At 35.6% G+C, this 25,310-nt stretch overlaps 1 protein-coding gene across 1 annotated transcript in view; it reads right to left on the reverse strand.

Annotated features, from left to right (window-relative positions):
* Positions 1-25,310, reverse strand: part of igsf3 (immunoglobulin superfamily, member 3) — a 279,332-nt gene that overhangs the window by 88,327 nt on the left and 165,695 nt on the right. Inside the window, 2 exon segments of the mRNA NM_001159666.1 lie at positions 2,316-2,702; positions 18,886-19,305. Coding sequence (NP_001153138.1) covers positions 2,316-2,702; positions 18,886-19,305 — 807 coding nt within the window.

Consider the following 25,310-nt stretch of genomic DNA (forward strand, 5'->3'; position numbering starts at 1 on the left):
TTTTTATATGCATTCTACGGCATTTTTATATATATTTTGTATTAATTTTCTTTTTTAACATTCTCCTTATTGTATCTTTTACATCAGAACAAATGATAACTTTTACATATGTGTACTTTTTTCCTTTTAAACACAAAGTTGTAACATAATGTTACTATTATATGTATAAGAGAACTAAAAAAAACAGTGGGTGGAAGGGGAAAAAACAGAAAGAAGAAGAAAAAAAGGTTAAAAAAAAATACTAATGAAAGAACTATATAAGTGGATATTTGAGGTGTTTCTACTAGGGTTCAATCACTGCATTATTGTTAAAGTACTCAATAAATGGATTCCCTATTACATGGAAATTCTTTGATTTATTTTTTAGAGAAAGCCTTAGCTTCTTAAGTTGCAGACAGGACATGACATTTTTATTAATGTGGAGCAACGTGGAGGATCTTTTCATTTCCCATTTAGTAAAATCAATAAACGTGCCAAAAGGGTTATAAATCTGATCACTGTACATTGATTATTAGATAATTCCGCATCATCACTAACACTAAATATAGCTAAAATAGGCCCAGGGTGTACTTGTTTTTCCACCACTTCTGATATTAACTTAAAAACTGAAATCCAATAATTAACAATTTTAGAACAAATCCAAAACATGTGACCAAATGATGCCTTGGTTTGATTGCATCTATCACACAGTGAGTCTAAGAAGGGGAACATCTTAGAGAGCTTTAATTTAGACACGTGGAGTCGGTGCAGAATCTTTAATTGTATTAAACCATGGCTGATACACACAGAACTAGAATGAACTTGTTCTTGTGCATCCTCCCATTGCCAGTTTTCAATTTCTACTCCAAGATCCTCTTCCCATGCCATTGTGAGATGCTCTGTTGAAACATCACATTCTAACTGAGATAATTTATTATATATAATTGAAATGGCTCCTTTCATAAATGCGTTCTGTAGAAACAAGCTGTAGAAGCAAACTACTACTTTCTACTAGGGAGGTTGGTGATTCAATAGGAAATTATATCAAATTCTTTTGGGGAAAACTGTGTGCTTGTAGATATTTTTAAAAAATGGGTAGTCGGCAGATCAAATGTCTGCTGTAATTGTTGAAACGCTGAAAAACAATTATCAGTGAAAAGATCTTTCTCTGTATTCATTTTCATTGAAAAAATATGAAAACTACCGTCACTTTTGCTTAATATTAGTTTACTAAGCAATAATGGCTATTGTAAAAGTATAACTTATGATAAGTTTATACAATATAGGAAATAAAGGCAAGCAATCAGTAAAATGTGCAGAATCAGTGTACGCGGTTACATAAATGAATATATTATCTTTACCTAAAAACAAGCAACAGATTCAAAAGACAGAAGAGTCGTTAGACAGAGACAAGATCAATTAAATATCACGTTTAACAACTATAGTGAGATAGCATCCAGCCGGAAGATCCTTGATGAACTGTCCAATGACACCTGGGTAGATGTGCTCAAAGCACCTGCTGACTGCCTGAATCTCACTACGCTGCAGCACATGCCAGAGTGCGTGTGCGGTCTTGTGATGTGCTTTTTCGGCAGTATAATGTTGACGGAGAGCTGTTCAGAAATGCTAGGTGAAACGACTCTGTGTGTGTGTCCGCTGGCACGTGTGGACGTGGATCATTTTCGCTGTAAAATGCTATTTTAAAACAGAAATGTACTAGTGTGAACTATTCAACACACATATGTCTGTTTAGTCAAATCTAGAAAAAAGAAAAAGAGAATAACCTTCAAAATGTCGACGTTTTTTCTTGTCAGTTGTTTTAAATAATGAGCTGACGATTGATAGTTATAAAAATCTTAAAATGCTCAATGTGACAAAAACTGATGTAGCGTTGTGTCACACAGCACTGCTAGTCGTTACAGGAAAAGCTGTACTATTTTGAAAAACAGCTGAACTACTTTCACACTACTGTTATTTTTCCTCCGGTTTACTCATTATGTCTAACAGTAGGAGTCTGCACAGTGAGTGAACACCTGGCACAAAAACTGAAAAACATCGATGAAAATAAGGAGCAATACTGAGCATACATTTAGTGATTTAGAAAGCATTAAAAACAATAAGCAAAATTTCCATTTATCCATTTACCTCTATAATATTACTAACTCAATTTCCTTTTTAAAACAGCCAGCTTATAAGCTAAACAGCATCAGAATAATTCACTTAATGTGGTGAACATCAGGACTGAGGCCGACAGGTTGATCTGCTCATTTAGTAAGTGTGCCGTTGAGAGATATCAGCTGACTTCTCTGGGGGCCGATAGAGAATGTGATACTCACTGAGCGGGGTTACAGTGATCTGAACGTTGCGGGAGCGTTTGCTGCGGTCGATGAAATCTCCAGTGAGGGTCTTTTCCCGCTCTGTCACTCTGCAGATGTATTTCCCAGAATCCTCAGGCAGTAGGCGCTGTAGCTTGAGGAGGTGGACAGATGGACTTTCTTTGCGCACAGTCAGGAGGCCGGCAGCTTCCCGGTCCACGTAGTTGGGTCCCAGAGCAGGCACAGCGCTGGGCCCGATCACGGCTACGGGTGAGCTGCTGAAGACCCACGACACCGAGAAGAAGCGCTCTGGAACATTTTGAGCGTCAATGGTGCAGCGGAGCTCCAGCGGCTCACCAGCCGTGTAGGCCCGGCGATCTGTGGTCACCTGGATGCTGAAGTCCCGATCTGGGAAAGAAAGACAAGTAAAGGATGAGTTAGTCATGATAAAATAATCCACAAAGCACTGATTGCAAATTTGATTAACCAAGTTATAGTATGCACTGTAACAGTAACATTGATTGTTTAGTAATTTTGGCTTTCTCTTTTGAAGTGAATTTTTTAATAATCTGTTTTAATGTTAATATACATTTGTCTTTGTTTGTAAGTTGGACTCAAGAAATGCAGCCCTGAATTATAAGTCATGTTTCTAAAGTGTATTTTTTACTTAAAATATGTAAGTTAATAAGCAACACTTGATTCATTATTACAAACTATATGATAATATGCCTACACAATGCAAAAAATAGATAACACTACAATGATGTTGTATTCGTTAATGTATTTACTAACATGATTGATCAATGAACAATACATTTACTACAGTACTTATTCGTCCTTGTTAAGTTTAGGTTAGGTTATTGGAAATAAAACTTTTCTTTGTTACATCATGTAAACTCACAGTACGTTAACTAATGTTAAGCAGCATGGAACTGGACTTTAATAATGCATTATTAAATGTTTGATAATTAATAAATGCTGTACAATTACTTTTCATTCTTAGTTCATTACATGACATAGACTAATGAAACCATATTTAAGTGTGATCAGAAAATAACATACAATCACAGAGACCTCAAACACATAAACAGTGAGGTATAGGTCATTTTTGTGTCATTGTAAGTAGAAAATAAACTTCAGATGCCATAACACATTACTACTGTACATCTGTATACTACATCTAAGAATTAAAGTATGATTAGTAGTATAAATACCACGGCAAATCAACTAACATGCTAAATAGTTGATGGGAAAATTGGTATCACTAATTTGATTTGGTTTTCTCAGCACAATTGCTCATGGGTTAGCATGCTGACATAATGTAAGGTGTGGAAGTGCTGCGGGCATCCCAAATTCGAAACCCAGCTCGGTTTCCTCTTTCCTGATCCTACCCCCCTTAAAAAGAAGAAATTTAAATAGGTTTTATTACTTTGATCTTTCCTTAAAAATAAAAAAAAACTGTAAATAAACTAATTTAGTTAATACATCCGATTAAATATCTACATGGTTGAATTGAGTGCTAATATAGAACTTAATTTATATAGTTAATCCTATCTGAACTAAATTTTTAAATGTCAAAATGTAATTTGTTCTTGCAGCATTTATTTCATAACAGAACATGTTTTATCAGCATACAGTATGTCTGAACCAAACTCTCACATCAAATGCAAACATCTGCCAAACCTGGTACAGTCACAACAAACTATTTTGCTCTTTACTTAGGAATAAATAGAAATACATTTGGAAAGGTGTACTGTAAACAAATAGTCCAACGCAGGTCAGACTTGACTATTTAAATATGCAAGATTTCCTCTCAAAAGCAAAATAAACACACAACAAAAACAACCATTCAGAAAAAAAAATTGATGGCAGTGGCATGAAAATCAGTCAAGTGAAGTTGGTCATGTTGAATTTTAGCATTTTTAGACAAGAGATGCTTCAAATTAACAGATTTACAGTGCTAAACATAAAAAAACACTCTTAGGGCCCTATCATACACCCGGTGCAATAAGACACAAGACGTGTATGGTGCGATTTGTTGCTATTTTCACACTAGCGCAACAGTAGTTTTCATGTTGTTTAAATAGCAAATCCATTTGCACCGCTTTGTGAACGGGTGTATCGTCTATAAAGGAGGTGTGTTAAGCGCATTGTTGGCTCGTTGCTATTTTGAGAAACTGAAATAGACAGCACCATTGACCAGATAATACATGGTCTAAAATCCAGCGCAGATTGCGTTAGTTTTGTAACTATGCAGGTCAAAAACGCTTAGACATTGTTTAAGTGAGTGAGTTTCCATTGTTTCCTTATGCACAATAGTAAAAGAGTAAAGTAGCGTAAAAATAAAGTAAAAAGAAAGTAAAGAGGCTGAATAGAGGAGGCTCATTCTTTATCTTCATGCTGCAAGATGGTCTGTTTGACTGTTTTCTCTCTAGTGAAGTATTAATGTTTTCCATTCAGTTTTTCCACCTAAAAAGTCTGCCATGTAAATAGCAAATGTGCCATGGCACGACACAACTGACTCTTAAAGGGAATGGGAGATGATAAGTTTAATATGTTTGATGCACGTTATGCTGAAAACACAAGCATAACTTATTAAGACAATAAGCACATCCCTGTTAGTCCTAAAATAGCAAAAGCAGATTCAGATAGGCCCTTAATGCTTTTGAGCCATGCACTTTAGACTTTGTGCCTAAATCATTAAAATAGAGCCCAGAGTGTTGTTTTCATCACAAAAAAAAAAAAAAATAAAATAAAAACACACACAACTTCAGCTACTATACACCAGTTATCCAGATTGCTCATGTTTTACTTGTGTCAACTAAAAGAGATTTCACCATAAACCAATGATAGTCTGAAGATGTTCACCAGCTGAAATAAACGTCGAAACTGTGCTTTAACAAACTTTCAAATGAACTACATTTTGGCCTGATGTTAACTGAAATTACGTCATGCAAGTTCTTCAGTTTCACTGCAAGTAAACCAGAGCTTTCATTTCCATATGATGCGCAGTTTGCTCACCTCATCAGAAAAAAAGCACTTTCTTTCCTCCATTTGGCTTCGTCAGAGGTGATTGCCCCTGGGCTCTAATTACAACAACACACTTCCTGAGAAACACTTTAACTGCGTGAGTACATGGCAGCGGCACACAGACAGGACTCAGGAAATGTACAGGGGGGATGATGGTGTGTGTGTGTGTGTGTGTGTGTGTGTGTGTGTGTGTGTGTGTGTGTGTGTGTGTGTGTGTGTGTGTGTGTGTGTGTGTGTTTGTGTGTGTGTGTGTGTGTGTGTGTGTGTTTTTACATGCAGTCATTATTTGTGCCTCACGCTGTGCACTCCTCTCCAAAATAACAGCACAGTAAATAGGACTGTGCTAAAAGAGGAATTCGCAGATCACAGGGAAACAAAGGCCAGTGGCTGTTTTTCCCTTTCCTCCTGTGCTACTCAGCCAGCGTGATGCTCTATTAGGACATTACTGCCCGCCTGAACGGAGCCGGTCTGCGTTTTAGGACTAAATCGACATGGTTCAGACAGATTAATTAGCAGTGGGGATGAAGAGCTGAATGTGGAAATGAATAGGGACAAACGGAGAGAAAGGTGACAGGAGAGGTGAATACGTACAGTAGAACCGTTTAACAATCAGCACATTGTAGAGGAGAGGTCGTACAAAATTCCGTTCTGTAATGTGCCTGTACTGTAAAACGGTTCCTCTTTGACCGATTGTTCAAGCTCATTTCTGTGTTTTGTAATAAGCATCAATAGCTAATTAACATTATACTTTAATAAACGTTCAAAACTTCTCTGTACATTGAATTCAAAGAGTGGTAAACTAATTTGCATAATTTGGGGTTAAATACTGAATAGTCAGAGTACAATATATGAATCTGAATGAAGCAAAGACTTTTAATACATTATTTTAATGCGTATTGTAACTATTTGCTTTCTGTCATCTCTAAAAAATATTAAACTACCATTCAATAACAAATAAATCAGCATATTACAATCATTTCAAGAGGATTACGTAAATAAAAAAATAGAATAATGTCTACTAAAAATTCAAGTATGACAACACAGAAATCAGTTGCTTTTAAAAATGAATGTGGCAGCAAATTTATTTGAAAAGTGAGTGAGCGAACGAACAGGCGAACGAACAAACGAATGAAAAAAAGAAAGCACAAATAAAATGCATTCAACACTTTAAATCCCATACTAGTAATTTTCAATCAAAAAAATTGACAAGCACCACCCGCATAAAGTAATGTGGCAGCAAATTTATTGGAAGAGTGAGTGAAGGAACGAACAACTGAACAAACGAACGAAAAAAAAGAAAGAAAGAAAACACAAATAAAATGCATTCAACAATATAAATCCCATACTATCACTTATGTATGGACCTCACAGCCCCCCTTTAGAGCTACATGGGTGAGCTTTTTAGGCAGCATTCAATTATTTTATTCAGTTATTTAATCCTTAAAGTGAGTCCAACTCTCCAGTAACACAAAAATCTAAACTATTAAACTACCCATTTCCTTATCTACCCATCCATCCATATATCCATCCATCCATCAACGCATTTATTTATCCATCAATTCATCCATCCATCCATGCATTTATTTATCCATAAATCCATCCATTTATCCACCCACCCACAAATCCAACCCACTCACCCAACGACCCACCCGCCCGCCCGCCTTCCAATCCGTCCGTCCATCAGTCCGTCCATCCATCCATCATTCCATCCATCCATCCATCCATCTATCCATCCATCCATCCATCCATCCATCCATCCATCCATCCATCCATCCATCCATCCATCCATCCATCCATCATACTGTAGTCTTTGAGAAGATCTATACATATTGATCAAGAACTCTCTGTAACGTGATCAAACACAAAAACTGAAAGCAGATGATGGTACTACAAAAACAAAAGAAATCAAAACCCGTTTTTACAGAATTTTACAGCAAATAATTATATAAACAATCCTATGGTTTGCAGTCAATTTCCAGTGTGCATCAGGGCTTAAAGGGGAAAAAAACACAAAAAAACAAAAACTCAATGATAACAAGCCTACATGCTAAAAAACACAATTTTCCTATACAGTAACCAAACACAGAGACCCCAGTACTCGAACAAAATAAGCAGTAATATAATGGTCAAAGTTTTTTGTCATTCGAGTTAAAATGAACTCCAAATGCCATGAAAAAAAAATCAAGCTTTTAATGAAAGCAATGATAAATCACTGCAAAACAGCAGAAAAACACAAAAACAAAGGGGTTGATGGGAACACCACTATCAAAAAGTTGAGAGTAGATTTTACTTAATATTAAATTCTTCGATTTTCCTTAAAAAAATATATATATATATAAATAATAATATAAAATTGTTTAAAGTAATAAAAAATTCCAAAAACAAAAACACGCTAGCCATACTCAATCACTGCTCCTCCATACTTCTAAAAAGAGATGAATGACAGACAGAGTACAAAAGTGCTTTGTATGAAAGTTGCACAAAGTCAATGAACCCAGGACCTGAGGGGCTGACAACTTATTAGAATGTCATCATGCAGATGCCCTCCCTCGCTTTCTTTAAAGCTTTGTTATAGTCAAGTACAGTGCATTACGATGACTGTGGACAAATGTGCCATTCATAAGTCATGAATACAGCATATAGAATGAGAAGGAAATGTCACGAGTGAGGGTCTGCTGCATGAATGATGATGGCAATAGATTTGAATTTGGTATTCACAATAGATTTGTACAAAGGCTAACCAGAGAAAGAGAGAGAGAGAGAGAGAGAGAGAAAGAGACAATTGTGTGTGAAGCAGAAGAGCTAATAACTGTGGTAGCTGGAAGGGAGCTGCGTGAACAAGCTGCTGTGTGGGATTTGCTGCCAAAAGCTTCGTCACAAAATGAGTCCATCGATCTGCTGTAGTATGTGCTTCAATGAGCCGTTTGATGTCCTATTAATGCTTACCGCACAACTTCTGTTTTTCCCGCACAGTTCACCAGAGCAATAAACACATTAAGAGACAGATGAGAAAAAACACACAAACGTTTACACATGTTATGAGCATGACATATGGTGCGCAGTGAGCTAATGTCAACATAAATATGCAAAATGAAGTAAATCGCACACAACTGAGTGGGTAATCGCATGGCTCTCAATCCTAGCTTTGAGGAAAATCCAGTTTAACACTGTTTTTTTGGATTCTGAGTTGGTAATTGGCTTACTGTTAACCAACCACTTTGTTCCAAAAACCAGTTTGAACAACATTTTCTGGCATACTAGTCACTGGTAATTGTTTCTGCCGTTCACAATTGTGTAAAAGCTTATGACTTGCGGGAAACCAACTATTTAAGGGGCAAAAAAAAAAAAGAAAAAAAGAAAAAATGAAAATAGTGTCATTTACTTACCTGTTGCTTTTTTCCAAACATTTGTGAGAAGCTATGTTGAAGAAACCTGTAACCATTGACTTCTATAGTATTTGTTTTTCCTACGATGGAAGTCAATGGTTACAGGTTTTCACGTTTTTTTTAAATATCTTATTATGTTTTTTAAAAAAAAAGGGAAACTCATAAAGGTTTGAAACCACTTGAGGATGAGTAAAAAGTAATTAAACTGTAATTTTTTGGGTGAACTCTTCCTTTAAGCCGTTTCAAAACAGCTATTATCTTCAATCTGCCTTTCCAGCCAATTCAGTCAACTAAAGATGAAAATACATAAACTGGCTTAAATCCCACATAACAGCCACCCAAATCACTCCTGCACAGACATGTGCACTTTCAATTGTGCCTAACAGGCCACTGGCTAGTACACAGAGAACATTGTGAGCGTGTTGTCTAGCTGGAAGGGGACTTGGACACAGCCAGCTAGAAAAGGGGATTACAGACAAATCTGTCTTCCTCTCGACTCAGTGTTGCTCTTGAAATGCTCTCAGGAATGTCTAATAGGAATCTCAGTCAGGTGAAGCCTGGCTTGCATACTGAAGGATCAATCCGTAATGACTTCACCTTGACTTACCTGAAAATCCATAAAAATGTATGTTTAATAACAACCTTTTAATGAAGTTGCTGTTTTATACACCTTTACTGTTTGAAATCATTCAGGACATTCAACGAAAATAACTTCCTTAAGAAAACGAGAGTAAAAAACATCAGAAAAACACAGAATGTAACTAAAGTTGTGCCTGTGATGTTCAGATCTTTACATTTGTAAAGATAATTTAATAGCCATTTTAAAGACATTGTTATTTGTTTAATGTTCTTGTTTTTATTATTATTTACAATTCGATTTTAATTGAATATTTTTCAGCTATTGTTTTCATTTTAATTTAGAAATAAGTCATTTTGTTTGACAGTTTTATCATTTTTATTCATTTTGTAATTTCTTATTACTGCGAATTTAATTGATTTATTTTTTTTTAGCTAATTTAGCCCATTTTCTGTGTAATGTTTCTGTTTTATATTATTTTACCTAGTAAACTTTTTTAATACTTACAGTAAAGCATTGCTTGTTAAAAGAGAGCAGTAAAAACATGGAGTTGCAACAGAGTTTCACAGAACAAATCATTATTTGTCTTTAGTGTAGTTTGCAAGAAACTAAAAACCCTTGACTGGAAGAGGCTTACAGTAAAATAGATGACATTCTCTAAAGGCTTTCAAAGGCCATTTACTGCAAATGTCTCCATTTATTGAGACTTTCAAAAAGGCACTTACCAATAAAAGTGATAAATGAGTTTATTATAAGCAACTGAATCACTGAACAGTTCTAAATCCATTCTTATCTCCTACACTTTACACTCCTACTTCTACTCCATTTACTTTTCTTTTTCCCTATGTACTCTCACAATCAAGAGTTCTTGCAACAAAAATGGCTATTTAATGTTGCATGACCATTGAAGTTTTTCCAAAAGACAAATTATTAAATATTATTATTATCATTATTATTAAGACTCATTTTAAAACAATCAAGTTAAACGTTTTTTTAATGGTTGGTAAATGGATAGTTTTTACAAAAAAAAAATTTAATTTGTAGTAGATCTTCTCACCCTTAGGCCATCCAAGAATAGGTCAAAATATATATTTTTTCCTTCAGCAGAACATTAAAGACAATTTATAGCTGATTCATAAGAGACAAATCAACAGCTACTTTAAGAGTAAAACTATATATGTGTATATAATATGTTTTTGACAACGTCTTTGGTTCCTGTTCTTGACTTTAAATGTCTCTGAAGGATGAGAGAGCTCCTTGACTTCATCTAAAATATCTTTATTTGTGTTCGAAAAATGAACTAAGGTCTCAGGGTTTTGGAACGACGTGAGGGTAGGGCTGGGCGATATGGCAAAAATGCAACGCAATATCAACACACTTTTAGAATCCCATTGTTGCACATTTCTGCTGTGTGATTGGCCTTTAGATTAAAATAGAGTAAAAAAAGTCCAGAGCGTATAATTTTTATTGACATGAATGTTATCATGATATGACATGATATATATCTAGTTTATCGGCCCAGCCCTATGTGAGGGTAAGTAATTAATAACAGAATTTTCTTTTTTTTTTTTTTGTGGTAAACTAATCGTTTAACTTGGATTTAGATCAAGAAGGAAGGTGTTTCAAACAAATATTTTTGAAATTAACAAATTGTTTCTATCTTGCTATGAGGAGCCAGAATTTTAGGCCAGGTCTGCTGAATGAAAGAGAATGGGTCTTAAATCTGTCTCTGTAAGGGGCACACTCTACATTTATATCCCCACTGAAGATCAGAAATCACAGGCATTAGGCTCTGTCCCCATGTGGAGTCTGCCTCTGTGGACGTGCCCTTGGGAGACAGTCATCAAACATCCACACCCTAAAAATCACAACCCGGTCCACTCCTCGTCCAATATTCCCACCCCCTGGGACTCTTGACCAATAACAGGTCTGAATTAACATGCCACTCGCAGCTCCAATCCTGCCGTGCCTTTGATGAGGAGGTGCGCTGTCACCTCCCATAGCCATCAAACCGCTGGGCCGGTGCGTGTGCTCTGAGATTGAGTTACAGCCCTGTGTTCATTCAGTCAGAGAGACACAGAGCCTGCGTCTGCTGTACATGCTGTCTTATGCTCAAGATGGAGCGACGGCTCTGTAATAAATTGGAAAGTAATGGACTAAAGCCGGAGATGAGGGAGGCATTTTTCTGCCCCAGCCTTTGTCCCATGAAATATGGTTATTCTGAAAAGTGGGAGAAAGGAAAAAGTTCAGATCTATGGCACCTTCAGCACCGTGTTAAAGAATAGTTCATCTGATGTGACAGCTGTGTGTGACAGAGCCAAATTTATATCATTTTCCACTAAAAGTCTAGCATTTTACTCTTGAATCAAATGTGGTGTTATCAGACGAGCCACAGTAGGTTTGACTTCAAACTTCACTGGTTTTCATGGGCAAAAGCTTGGCATAAAGTGTCTACAGGTGCTAAATTTGATAACTGAGATGGACAGTTTAAACGGAAATGACAGTTCTGACATAATGCACTTATCGTCAAGTTGTTTATTTCTTCTGTGGAACTGTATGTTTCTGTTTTTGTGCATTCAATGAACGTTGATATGGTCTAGAACACTAATCAACATGCTAAGGATGGGGAAAAAAACTATGCAGGGCTCAACAATAAGGAGTGCCCAATAGCCCGTGATCAGCGTGAAGATGCTCAGGACAGTAGACAGGATGAGCACATTTTTTTTTTCGTAACCTGGTAACAACCAGAACAGTGGAGAGATGGCAAGATGGCGAAAACATCCAATTATGAGGCTTTAAGAAAACATCTGTTTCTACAGTGTTGGAAGCAGACAATTACATTGGTACAAAATGATGAATTAAAAAAGAAAGAGTTGTCGTCAGTTTGGCAATATTTTATTTATTCTATTTATTTTTATAAAAATAGTTTAGAATCGCAATAAAATACCTGTACATTTTTCATACTGCTCGTTTCGTTTGCATAAAATCTTGAATATTGCTCATTATATATTTATTAACATTTTTTAAATATTTAAATTCTAGAATCACAGACATCATTTTGACACATTATTTGAAATATTTGGCTAAGAACTACTAACTTTTTTTTTTTTTTTGGTCGGGCCAGTAAAAACTTTGGCATGGCAAGTAAAAATCTCAGCCACTGGTCCAATTGGCCCAGTAAAAAAAAAAAAAAAAAAAAAAAAACTAAATAGTTGTCAAACTATTTTAATAACTATGACAAGAGGCAATTCAATCATATCTCAATGTTAAAAAAGTTGTCATAACGTTACTTATCAATATGTGGGCCTTTTAGGATTCTTAGAAGCTATGGAAATTAAAAATGTAAAACAGGAAATACGTTAGGACCATTGTTATTATTTACATCTCTCAAAATGGTCTATAGTGCATGTGCTTGGACTGTAAGGGAAACCGGAGCACCAGGAGAAAACCCACACGAACATGGCGAGAACATGCAAACTCCACACAGAAATGCCAACTGGCTCAGCTGGCACTCAAACTAGCAACCTTCTTGCTGTGAGGTGACAGTCCCACCTCTTTATCTGGTCCAAACCATGACATATCATGACAACAATACAGAGACCTGCTGAGGAGCGTGGATTTATCAAGCGTTCCTTAATGTCGATAATCAATCCACCATAGCAGATATTGTAGCGAAAACATTTATTGTGTTCAAAGTATTTGAGAAGATGTTTTCCTCAGTGGAGGGAGGGGGTTAAATAAAAAGTTGAATTACTAAATAGATTAATTGGATTGAATTGAAGTACATGTATTAATTGGGCTAAACTACACATACAGTTAAAGACCATCATTATACAATAACTTGCCTAATTACCCTAACCTGCCTAGTTAACCTAATTAACCTAGTAATAATTCTGACTTCAACTATACACATAATTTGCACACTAGTCAAATAGTCAGTGTATGATAGGGATAGGCATGGGATGATAACCATTTTCAAGGTATAGCACACTTTGGAAAAGTCAAGGCTTTAAATCCACCCAAATGTTCTGTTATACGGTTTCAACAGTATGTGTGATTAATGTACTTTTTTTACACTTCAGGAAGTCATCCTGATGCTTTTTGCATACTGTTCTTCAAATAACCATAAATTTGGACATAATAGTCAGCTGCATGTTATTTGTTATAGGGAAGTATGCAATTTCGGGCGGTATACCGGCCCATGACTAGATAGTAGTAACAATGATTCATATAATTGTGAAACTTCTGTCTCTCTGCCACTAGGGTTTGAAATGAGACAATCATATGGGAATTTCAGAAACATTGGAGTGGCAGATTGAGATTATGTATTGATTCTTTTTGGAGCAAAACATTTTTAGACAACACTCAGGAAAAAAAAGGTACAAAAAAATACTTTCAATAGTACCTTTGTAAAAGTTGTACCTTATATAGTACAGAAAAGACCTCTTGTGATACTGAAAAGTTACATCAGTTTTGGTCAACTCCTTTTTTACAATATCTATGAAAATAAATATTACTGAAAAGGCAATGTGATTTTATAAATTATTTCCATATTAACAAGAATCATAATTTAAAAGTATGTATTTAAATAAATTCATAAACATCAATTCTTAAGTTCTATAATACAAAAAAAAACTGGTAAAACAAAACTACAGGTATTGTAAACTAAAAATTTAAGCGCATTCTGAATAAACATTTAGTAAGCATTTTCTGATACATTTTCATTATTGATATCTGCACCTTGTGGCATTCGCTTTCCACAACACATGTTAGCAGGCAAAAGTCCTGCATTTTAGCATTGTAAAAGTAATCAGACATTGTACATATCTTGTTACAATACTTTTACATAATTCTATTTCTATTTAAAAATTAAGTAAATTAGTTGGTGCCAATATAGCCTAGTGGTGCTGTGTGCCGTCATATAGCACTGACATGCTCAAGGCGCACCGGGTTCGATTTCCGGCTTGAGGTTCTTTGCCAATCCTACCCCTCCCTCTGCTTCCAATGCTTTCCTGTCAAAAATCCCAACTGTTCTATCATATTAAAGGTGAAAAAGCCCTAAAAAATAGTATTGTGGGGGAGTGGGGGTTGCCGTGGGGGCACTTTAGTGACAAGACAGTGACAAGAGTTTGTACCTTCTTAGATACAACATTGTACCATTTTTTTTTTTTTTGAGAGTATAGAATGATTACAAAGATTTTCATTGTATAGACAAAACCAGTTGGAAACTTCTTCAAAATATCACCTATTATGGTTCATAAAGTTTGGAATGACACAAGGATGACAATATGATGATGGAATTGACTTTTTTTCTTTTTTTAAATGTTGGTCATCAAGCAGATGTCAGTCACTGATCAATACTCATCTGAGTCGATGCATTTTCCTCATTACCTGACAACGAGCCCACATAGACTTCACTTTACTTCGCTGTATGATAACCTTCTTGACACTGACAGTATCAATGAATGAAGTGGACTCGAGGGTCGATGCCTGCTCTGTGCTTTATGACAGACATGTTGATGTTTAGAGAATCAGCAGCCAGTGCTCGGGGACTCCAGTAATGTGCTTAATTTTTGATTGTTATCAGCTCACAGGGTATATTTAAGCACTTCTGCGGGAAAGCAAATTCATGCATGCTCTGTTTTTGGACAGCAAGGCTATCACGAGCATGACATGTTTGTGAAAATAGGGAGTGAAGCTAAACAGATTTCTGCGGAGGAGTTGAGAGAAAATTATCTCCTTAGCACAAGCAGACACTATATTGATAAAAATAAAACAACACTTTAAGACATTAATGTTCATTTATTCATTCATTTTCCTTTGGCTTAGTCCCTTTAGGGGTCAGGGTCGCTGCAGTGGAATGAATCACCAACTAGGGAAACACCCATCCACACTTATTTATTAACTGCGGCCAATTTAGTTTACCAAATTTACCTATTTTGCATGTATTTGGACTTCTGGGAGAAACTGGAGAACCTGGAGGAAATCAACACGAACACAGGGAGAACATGCAAACTCCACACAGAAACTGACCCATCCGGCACTTGAACCAGTGACTTTCTCATTGTGATGTGACAATGCTAACCAATGAGCCACCATGTTGCCTGAGATTAGTGTTTAGTCATATGTTTTTAAAAGGTTTTAAAATAATTAGAAAAAAAAATCCATATGATTTATTTGGTTAAAAGACATGATTGTTTTAATTTATATGACGAAAAAAATAATTTAGACCTTCATTTACAGATAAGCATTGACCAGCAAACCATGTTTACAGCATTTAAACTTTTGTTATTGGAAACTAAAGCAAGCTTGCTTTACACATATAAACCAATGAAGTTGATTAGTGTCTCACAAGAATATTACAGTTTCATCAAGGACCAACGAGATTTGTTCTGGCACGTCAAGCAGTCATAGTTTAGTTTCTGATGTTGTTTGCTTGTCAGTGTTTATAAGTGAATAAAAAACTCAATTAAATGTGTTAATCATATGAAGTGATTATATCTTTTCAGAAGACTTGGACTGAACCAACTAATATAGATTTTATAGATTTGGAAAGACATAATGTGTTTTTTTTTTCATTTCGAGCGAGCTAACCATTTAAGGTCTATGCATAATTTCAACAACATATTTTTGAGCTTCTATCCACTGCAAATGTTTTCTACATTTGTTTGTTTAAACAGTTATACAATAGTAGGACCATTATTTTTAGTACACCTTTAATTTGCATAAAACTAAATTAATTTATAAGGCCTACTGAATGTGTTGTACTTCTATCACTCAAAGCCTCGTTATTGTCCATGTCACAGTAAATTTAATGTCAAAATTTAAGAACCTTTTTCTTTTGAGCTATATTTAATTTATTTATTTTTATTTATTTATTTATTTATTTATTTATTTATTTATTTATTTATGTATTTTTTGTCTCTTTGTTTTTCTGCTGATTAACACAATTCTAGTATTTTGGGACAACTTAAATGTTTTAGGTCCTTTCCACTTAACTTTGTAAAAACAATTAAAGAGCACCTATTTTACTTCTTTTACAAGATGTAAAATAAGGCTTCTCCAGAATATGTCAGTAAAGTTTCAGCTCAAAATACCCATGGGTGTATTTATTATAGCCTCCAGAATTTGCCAATTTTGGTGTCTGAGTTTATCTGTTTTTGTAGCCAGTGGCTTTAAATTCAAATGAGCTGCTTTTCCCCGCCCAACGCTCCAACGTGCATGTCTGCTTTTATGTGTTACGTCAGATAAACAGCCATCAGTGATAGAGTCACGGATGAAGCTTAAATATAGTCACTAGTCAAAATTAACAATTAAGCTTATTTGATGTATTTGTGGTGGAGTTTATTTAAGCCTTTCTGAAATGATGAGTCACACAAATGCTGTATGCAGTACACACACACACACACAAACACACACACACACACACACACACACGTATACATGTGCATTTACTGACAACATGTGGCCATGGTGATTATAGCAGTTAACCCTCAGGTGTCGAAGACCGCATATACGTGTTTTTAATGTCGAAAGTAACTTCATTTACACTTTCAGTTTTGATTGTGCAGATAAGAGCAACACATTAATCAAATCTGTTAGGTGTCTGCTAATTTTGTGTACACTCACAATAACAACAAAAGTGTGTGCTTTAGCAAAATAAGAAAAATAATCAGTGTAGGCATCCTTTCTTGTCTCTCTCCGCGAATTGTTTTTAGAATTGCGTCAGTAAAATGCACCGAAACTCCGCGAAAACAAAACACACATACATGACACATAGATCAATAGAAAGCTCGAAGTGTCTACTTTTAAATGCAGTTATGCATGTTGAAAACAAATATTGCTTGATAAAATAATCAGTAAACCAACACTATGTCTAGTTTCTCAGTCTGAGCTCATTATATTTAATGCGGCCCCACACACTAGGCTTAATATTACAATGTTCCATATTAGACAAGGCTCCATGTAAACAGTGGTCAGAAAAAGCAGCAGAATATCCACAAATACATGAGAGACATACCCGCATAAAGCTTGGAACGTTCACTTTTCAACTAATTTTGAAAACAAATGTTGTCTCGCTACAACAATGCCTGAACTTACCCACAGACAAACACAGCGCAAAAGATAGACAGGTCATTTCATTTTCATTCAGGAATAAATTGAAATTATGACTCATTTAACCTCACAGTCTTAAAATATTATTTTGACTCAAAGTAATATTTTTTTTTTTTAAATACTATTTATTCTTATGTTTAAAGCTTTTGTTACGCTACTTCAGTGCCTCAGAGTTATTCAGAAATTATTAGGCAATGCATTTTGTTGCATTTGAAAAAAAATGATTTATTACACTGATATATTTATTAAAATAATGTGAGAGGTGAACTTATATATGCTGAGCACTGTATATTGTTTGTCCAGGGTGTTTGCATGGTCATACAGCAAGTAATACAGCAAGCATTTAGTTTGGGCTAGCTTTTGCAGATGTACATTGCTTTACAATGCCCTTGATTGGTCAGTGGGGGAGTGTCTTTTGTCTTTCCAGGTGTGAATTGCCACATAGAATAGAGCTGAGATAAGCCAATACAAACTTAACAAAAAGTAAATCTTTGTAATGTTTTCTTTGAATGAGAGAACAAAATAAATGTCACATATTTGTGAAGTAAATACTTTAGCCTACATGACTGGTTACTTAAAAGTCTTGTTCATGCAAATTCAGTGTGTTTATTTGGATCTTTTTTTAACTACATTTTTCCCCCAAAACCTACTAACCACGCAGACTATTTTTTTTTTTTCAAAACAATTGTCACATATTAGTGTAGCACAGTTTGTGCTGAATACAAATAAAATACATGTTGGCCAATACTATATATTAAGTAGCTGAAATAAGCATAAATGTCAGGGCATGTCAAAACATCTTAGAGGCCCCAAAGTAACATCAGACCCCTGAGGGTTAAAAATTACAGTGATTTAATTCTCTTTATTACAAACATGCACTGTTTAAAAAAGTTATAAACTTATAAAATTATTTATTGAGATGCAGCTAATCACAGAGTGTTGTAATGTGTTTTAATCCCAGTTTCCTTGCAAAAAGTGTTCTGTGGACGTGTGTATAGATGTTATTATGGAGACAGTGCACCTTTCAATCAATTCGGTGGGCAGGGAAAACCGCACTCTTACATCACGTTGCAGTGGGCCTCAAAATCACTGAAATTTAACTGTGCTAGTTTAACGTCAGTAAAATTTTAAAAAGAGACTTGTGTTTCACACCAATATGACAGTGGACACACTATACCCATACACAGTTCTGTCTAAACAGCTTACAAACGTTGATTTTTATCATAGCTGCCCTTTAAGTTCACTTAATTGATTTGTATTGGGACAACATGAAGGGATTGTGTGGAACCCAGCATTTTTATAGTGTACACTCCTAAAGCAAATTAAATACGTGTATTTTCAACCTGAGAAGAAAACACCTTTTTTTACCAGCACCTCTTCTCTTCATTGTGTTGAATTTAATCAATCTCGTTGTATAATAAGCAATTAAAATCTGAAAGAGCAATTACCATCTAAAAGAAGTTCCCAAACAATTCTCCCTCACCTGTGGGCTGAACTTTGACCGACGTCTTCTCTGACTCTTTCCGGGTCAGTGCGTACCAGGAGCGATCGGGGTCCTGGATCCATTCGGAGGCCTCGCAGTAAAACTCGCCCTGATCTGAAGGCTGAAGTTTATAGATGGTGAGACGGTAAGAAGTGGCACTGGTTTTGTCCAACCGCAGATCTCCAGAGGAAAGACGCTGACGATACTGTCCACCGGGTCGTAGAACAAAGTCTCGTGATAGAGTGACCAGATCACGTGGGCCAGAACTCGGGTCGTCAGCGGGACGCAGGAACCAGCCTACAGACACGTGAGTGTGCTGGGACGTCTGGCGTGTGACTTCACAACTCAGTTGTAGGGTGTCTCCTTCCACTTTGGCGAGGGTTTGAGCAGCAGCCGTCACTGCCAGAGAGTCCGGTATCACTGTGGAGAAAACCAGGAGAAGAGGTTTGAGAGTGAAGTTCATGAACAACAAAACACATCCTGGAAGCCACCGGGTCCATGTCTTATTAACATTTAAACAGGATTCTCTCCTGCAGGGGACTCAATCTCAGCCCTTTTATTAACTTATAGCCTCCAGAAAAAAAAACAAGCCTCTTTTTTTGTTCTCAACAACCTCTTGCTCTTCTCATCCGGTGACAGCCTGTAGGTCCTTTTTTTTTAGAAAAAAAATATGGCAGATTTTTTTGGAAAAACACAGAAACACTGTAGCACAAACTGATTTATGTGCACTGTAGCACAAACTGATATATGTATGTTTTCTTAGATCTGAAATGTACTCCGCACAAGTACCTTGAAGCAAATTATTTATGCTACTATACAATGCATCAGTGTTAAAATTTGAGCTGAAATTAAGAAGATTTTTTTTTTAAGATTGGTAACCTATTAATTATTACAAAATTTATAACAAAAATTATTACTTAAATTAGCACATTAATTTAGGCATCGCCAATTTGTCATGAACAACATGAAATATGGAAATTTAATATTCAACATTGGTAAATGAGCATGCACAGTTAATTATGCAATAGTTATAATTATACAATAAAAAAGAAAAGTCTAGTATAGTAGTCATCATATATATATATATATAACAGTTCTGTCTGGCTCTCGAATTTGATTGGCTTATAGCCATGAGATATTAACATAATATCAGCACTCGTACAGCCTCTTCACCCTTGTGTATTACTTCGCCCACTTGAGTGGCAAGCAGAGGTCTACAGTTTGACAAATATTGCGCTGTTGGACAACATAACGTACTTTTGAGGCTTTTCAGACAAAAATGTAGTTGTTAAGATTGTAAGTGTACAGTTTATTTATAAGAATAGTGCAAATTTTAAATATTTATAATTTTGGAGATACAGTGCGTCAGCATCCTTCAACCTGTCATACTGAGCAGAGCAAAGATGGTTGATGTTGTCCATCCACAAGATTGCGACAGAGACAGCATAATGAGAAAAACAGTGTAATTTCTAACTGAAGCTGATCAAATCATCATTAAACTGGTAAGTGACATTCTGAGTCAATCTCTCTCTCTTTTGTATGTTGTAGTGTTGTTCTTTATATGATAGTAATTGTACTGTATTGAGTGTGAGATGGAATATCAGGAATGTGTGTATTTTGTGTTGGCCACTCTGTGCAACCCTGAGTTACTTTTTGGTTAGTCATCTATTTGTTTCTAATAAGTCTCCTGCTTTTGTTACTGCAGACTAGTTTAGTAAAAAGAAAGTAAGAATAAATGCCCACATGTGTTTAGCGTTTTTCCTCATCGCAAACACAACAGTAATCTGGTAGTGTTAGCGTTGCTTTGGCTTTTTGGGGGTTAATTATTGTGATATCCCGATTGCAACAGAGAAATACTGAGAAATGCCTCTAGACTGATGGCATTTCATCCCGTTTGGCCTTATATATTCTTAAAATGTGAGCAAAATCACTTGTTTTGTCATCACTTTAGACATTATGCTAGAGAATCATTTAAATACTAGCTCTAAAATGACGTTGGTGAATTAGTAATGGTTTCTGCTGTTCTGACGTCAGGTGCAGATGTAAATGAATGGCTGAAGAAAATAGTTCTTCATTCAAAAGGATTTTTAGATATTCTTTTTTTGTATACATGATTATGTAGTCGATCGGTTGTATAAATCATAATACAAACTGTTGTATGGGAGAAAAAAATGTAATATAAACTGTTGTTTGGCTGCACATCGCCAACACATGCCTCCCACCAGTGCCGATATATCACACTGCTACAAGTGTGATATGGCTCATATATATATATATATATATATATATATATATATATATATATATATATATATATATATATATATATATATATATATATACAGTTGAAGTCAGAATTATTAGCCCCCCTTTGATTTTTCCAGAGCAAGGACATTTTCACAGTATGTCTGAAAATATTTTTTCTTCTGGAGAAAGTCTTATTTCAGCTAGAATAAAATCAGTTTTTAATTTTTTTATAAACCAGTTTGAGGTTAAAATTAGCCCCTTTAAGCTATTTAATTTTTTTCCGATAGTCTACAGAACAAATCTTCATTAGACATTAACTTGCCTAATTACCCTAACCTGCCTAGTTGACCTAATTAACCTAGTTAAGCCTTTAAATGTCACTTTAAGCTGTATAGAAGTGTCTTGAAAAATATCTAGTCAAATATTATTTACTGTCATCATGGCAAAGATAAAATAAATCACTTATTAGAAATGAGTTTTAAAAACTATTGTGTTTATAAATGTATTGAAGAAATCTTCTCTCCTTTAAACAAAAATTGGGGAAAAAAATAAACAGGAGGGCTAATAATTCAGGAGGGCTAATAATTCTGACTTTAACTGTATATATAATCAATTTAATAAAATAGCTTTATTCTTTATTCTAGTTTTAACTTTAGAATTTTTGTCCTAAAAACTTCACATTTGAATTCATTTTGTTTTCACTACATCACACACATTTTTATTTAAGTTGTATTGCAATTAACAGAAGCAATCTGCAATATTTACTTCATAATAAAAAAAGTAACACAAAACCAACAATAGCAACATTGGCTCAATATTGCAACATCATGTTCCAAAATGTGTCAGGCTGCAATACAAGAACTCAGTGTATCCGCAGCAGTGCCACGAGGGAAGCTACAGGTGTAACAGAGAAAATCAGTTCAAATCAATATGTTTATACAGTAGCAGCTTTAAGGCATGGCTGTTTAAATATTAATGCATCAGAGCACTATGAGGGTTTGCGAGAGCATATATTGAGTATGCGTTTGTCTACATGGCTTGGTATTTCAACTCTTATGGGTTTTTGTCTATATAGTTGTTACCTTTCTCTTGTGTACAGTGCCATAGGCTCACATAGTAGTAAACAACTTGTTGCAGATGCACATGTTTGCGTAAAGCTGAGGAAGCATGAAAACAGAATAGACCAGTGACTTCAGATAAGCCAAACACAGATTTCATGGACAGCTTGCTATGTAAACGTGCCACCCGAACCCACGCTCGGCAGCGAGGCTTCCCAGCGCATCCCTGACACCACGCTTCAATTCCTTAGCACAGAGTCCACACGACATGATATTCTGCATCCCATTACCGCTAGATATCTTCGTGGCGCTAGCATTGATTAGCAGCAGTCAGATCTTCAGCCAGGGGGAAACATCACGTCAGCACCCTGCTCTGACATCACCATGCTAGAAATATGTTTTCATAACAAACCTAAAATGGAGGAAATAAACCTGTGTGACATCCCGCAAAACTGCAGCCACAACATTTATCTCAGCGAGGCGCTGACAGCTGCCAGTGGCTCAAGTTTCTTTTTTTTCTTTTTTTTCCTGTAGTTTTTTAAAGAAAAAGCAGACGAGAAAATGTATAAAGTCCATCTAGATGCACTAATCTAGATGTTGGCCCATAAAACTCATCTTTGAATTCAAAAGATATTATGAATTTACAGATAAATTTGCACATGGTTTCTTTTCAAGCATATTTTGAGCATTCAGAGATATAAATAACACTTTAAAAATAAAAGCAGGTGCTCTTAATTGATACCTAAATAAACATAAAAGAAAATAAATAAAATAAATAAATAAAATAAAATAAGGCGATGCGGTGGTGCAGTAGGTAGTGCTGTTGCCTCACAGCAAGCAGGTCGCTATTCCGAGTCTCGGCTGGGTCAGTTGACGTTTCTGTGGGGAGTTTGCATGTTCTCCCCGCATTTTACGTGGGTTTCCTCCAGGTGCTCTTGCTTCCCCCACAGTACAAAGACATGCAGTATAGGTAAATTGTCCGTAGTGCATGAGTGTTAATGTGTGTGTATTAAGGATGGGAAGATTAACCGATATGTATCGATACGTGGCCATGCGCATGCACGATGCGAGTGCATCGGTAGAGCAGCAGAGGATGAATGAAATTTTGGAAGCAAATCGAGATGCATCGGTTTTTGTGAGATGCATCGGTTTTTCTAAGATAAAACTTATATTTTTAATATAGAATGTATTTTTTATTTATTAGCAAGTGTTGTCAACCTGTTTTTGGCGCATAATTTAATCGACCTACATAAAGTATGCATTAGCAACAGACTTGCGGATGTGTACACTTACACTACAACTCAGTGTATCAGGTGTGCGGATGAAGCTAGTGGTGCGCCCTCAGAAAGCGCGAGAAGCAAAACAAACATTTTATTTCTCACTGAGTTTTAAATCTAAAGTATGGCAACATTATGGATTCTGCAAAAAGAATGGACGACTTGACAGGACAGATGCAATTTGCAAAATGTGCCGTGCATCTGTAAAATACGCGGGCAGTTCGACTAATCTGAATTTTCACTTGAAGCGGCGCCTCTGTGTTGTTGTGGAAGCATCTTCCAGTGTTCCTGCATCCCCGGCTTCCTGCTCTGCTTCAACTGTAGCTACCAGCTCCAAAAGTGGTGACAAAAGCATTGAAAGTTTTCTCCATGCGCAACAGTTCTGCTCGCTCTACGCCAATAACGAATGCTATTGCATTGTTCATCTGCAAAGATATTCAGCCTAGTGTCACAGAGAACGAAGGTTTTAAACACCTCCTGTTAATTTTTATTTATTTATATTTTTATTAGCCTTTTGTTTATAGTGATAGTGATGTTTCAAAGCAGCATAACACTGCTAGTTCACGACCTTAAGTTTTGAATATTCAGTGGCACAATATATCTTTGTAAAACTTGTTTTCATAGTTGAAAAGTTAAATCACAATTCTTGTTGTGCAATGCTAAACCTTTATGTTGAAAGAGTGCAAATATATACATTTATAATATATATTGCACTTATACATTCTGTTTATCTTGAAAATACTTAAATAATATGTGCTATATGTTCTAAAATGGCCATCTACTGTAAACTGACACTCTGGCTCTGAGAGAAAAGCCAGTTTGTAAAAAAAGTCTTGGTTTTACTTGGTTAATAAATAAATAAACTCATTCAATGGCACAGCATCCTTTCTTACATCATCTCATAAACTTGATCTAATAAGTTAGTGCTAAATTATCGCATTGTATCGGGATATGGGTGTATATCGTATCGTGTTGCATCGCAATGTCACAAATGTATCGCAAATATATCGGATCGTATTCTTTGTATCGAGATGCGTATCGGATCGGGATTATAGCTTAGATGCCCAACCCTAGTGTGTATGGATGTTTCTCTGTGATAGGTTGCAGCTGGAAGAGCATTTGCTGCGTAAAACATATGCTGTATAAGTTGCCGGTTCATTTCGATGTGGCGACCCCAGATTAATAAAGGGACTGAGCCGAAAAGAAAATGAATGAATGAATAAAATAAAATACCATAAAAAAATGTCTGTATAACTTTTGTAACACCGTAACCTCATTTAGTATTTGCAGAATCATGCCTCCACTCAACTACAATATTTATTTTTATCAACTACACAATGTCAAGTAGTAATATTGGCTTAATTCAGCCACTCATTTATGAACCAGAAACTGATTTTAAAGAGGAAAAACGAATTATACATCAGAATTGTAATTCAATTAACCAACTGAGTCATTTAACAGTCCCTGATTTCAATATCCGTTACCTAGGCTATATTATTACAGTTAACATGCCTTACTAATGTTACACAACTATATACTCATTTATCTCAAAAATCTACCTTCTGAAAATCAATATTCTAAGGTAAATAAGTCAATGGAAAAGCACATATTAATTTGAAAATATTCTTCTTGCACAGACCAATTCGCTTCATAACACCTAAATGTATCATTTTTGTTTTTGCCAGTATAGAATTATTTTTATTTAATTTTATTTTTTGATTCACAAGGTGCCAGTAGACATTTGCATTGTATGAACCACCGAGGACAACTAGTTCAGCTAAAAATCATCTTCTGTGAAAAAAAAAAAAAAGATGTTGTATGACCTGGGGAAGAGTAAAGCAAA

Source organism: Danio rerio, chromosome 9 (assembly GCF_052040795.2).
Source record: "Danio rerio strain M-AB ecotype USA chromosome 9, GRCz13ab, whole genome shotgun sequence".
Classification (NCBI taxonomy): Eukaryota; Metazoa; Chordata; class Actinopteri; order Cypriniformes; family Danionidae; genus Danio; species Danio rerio.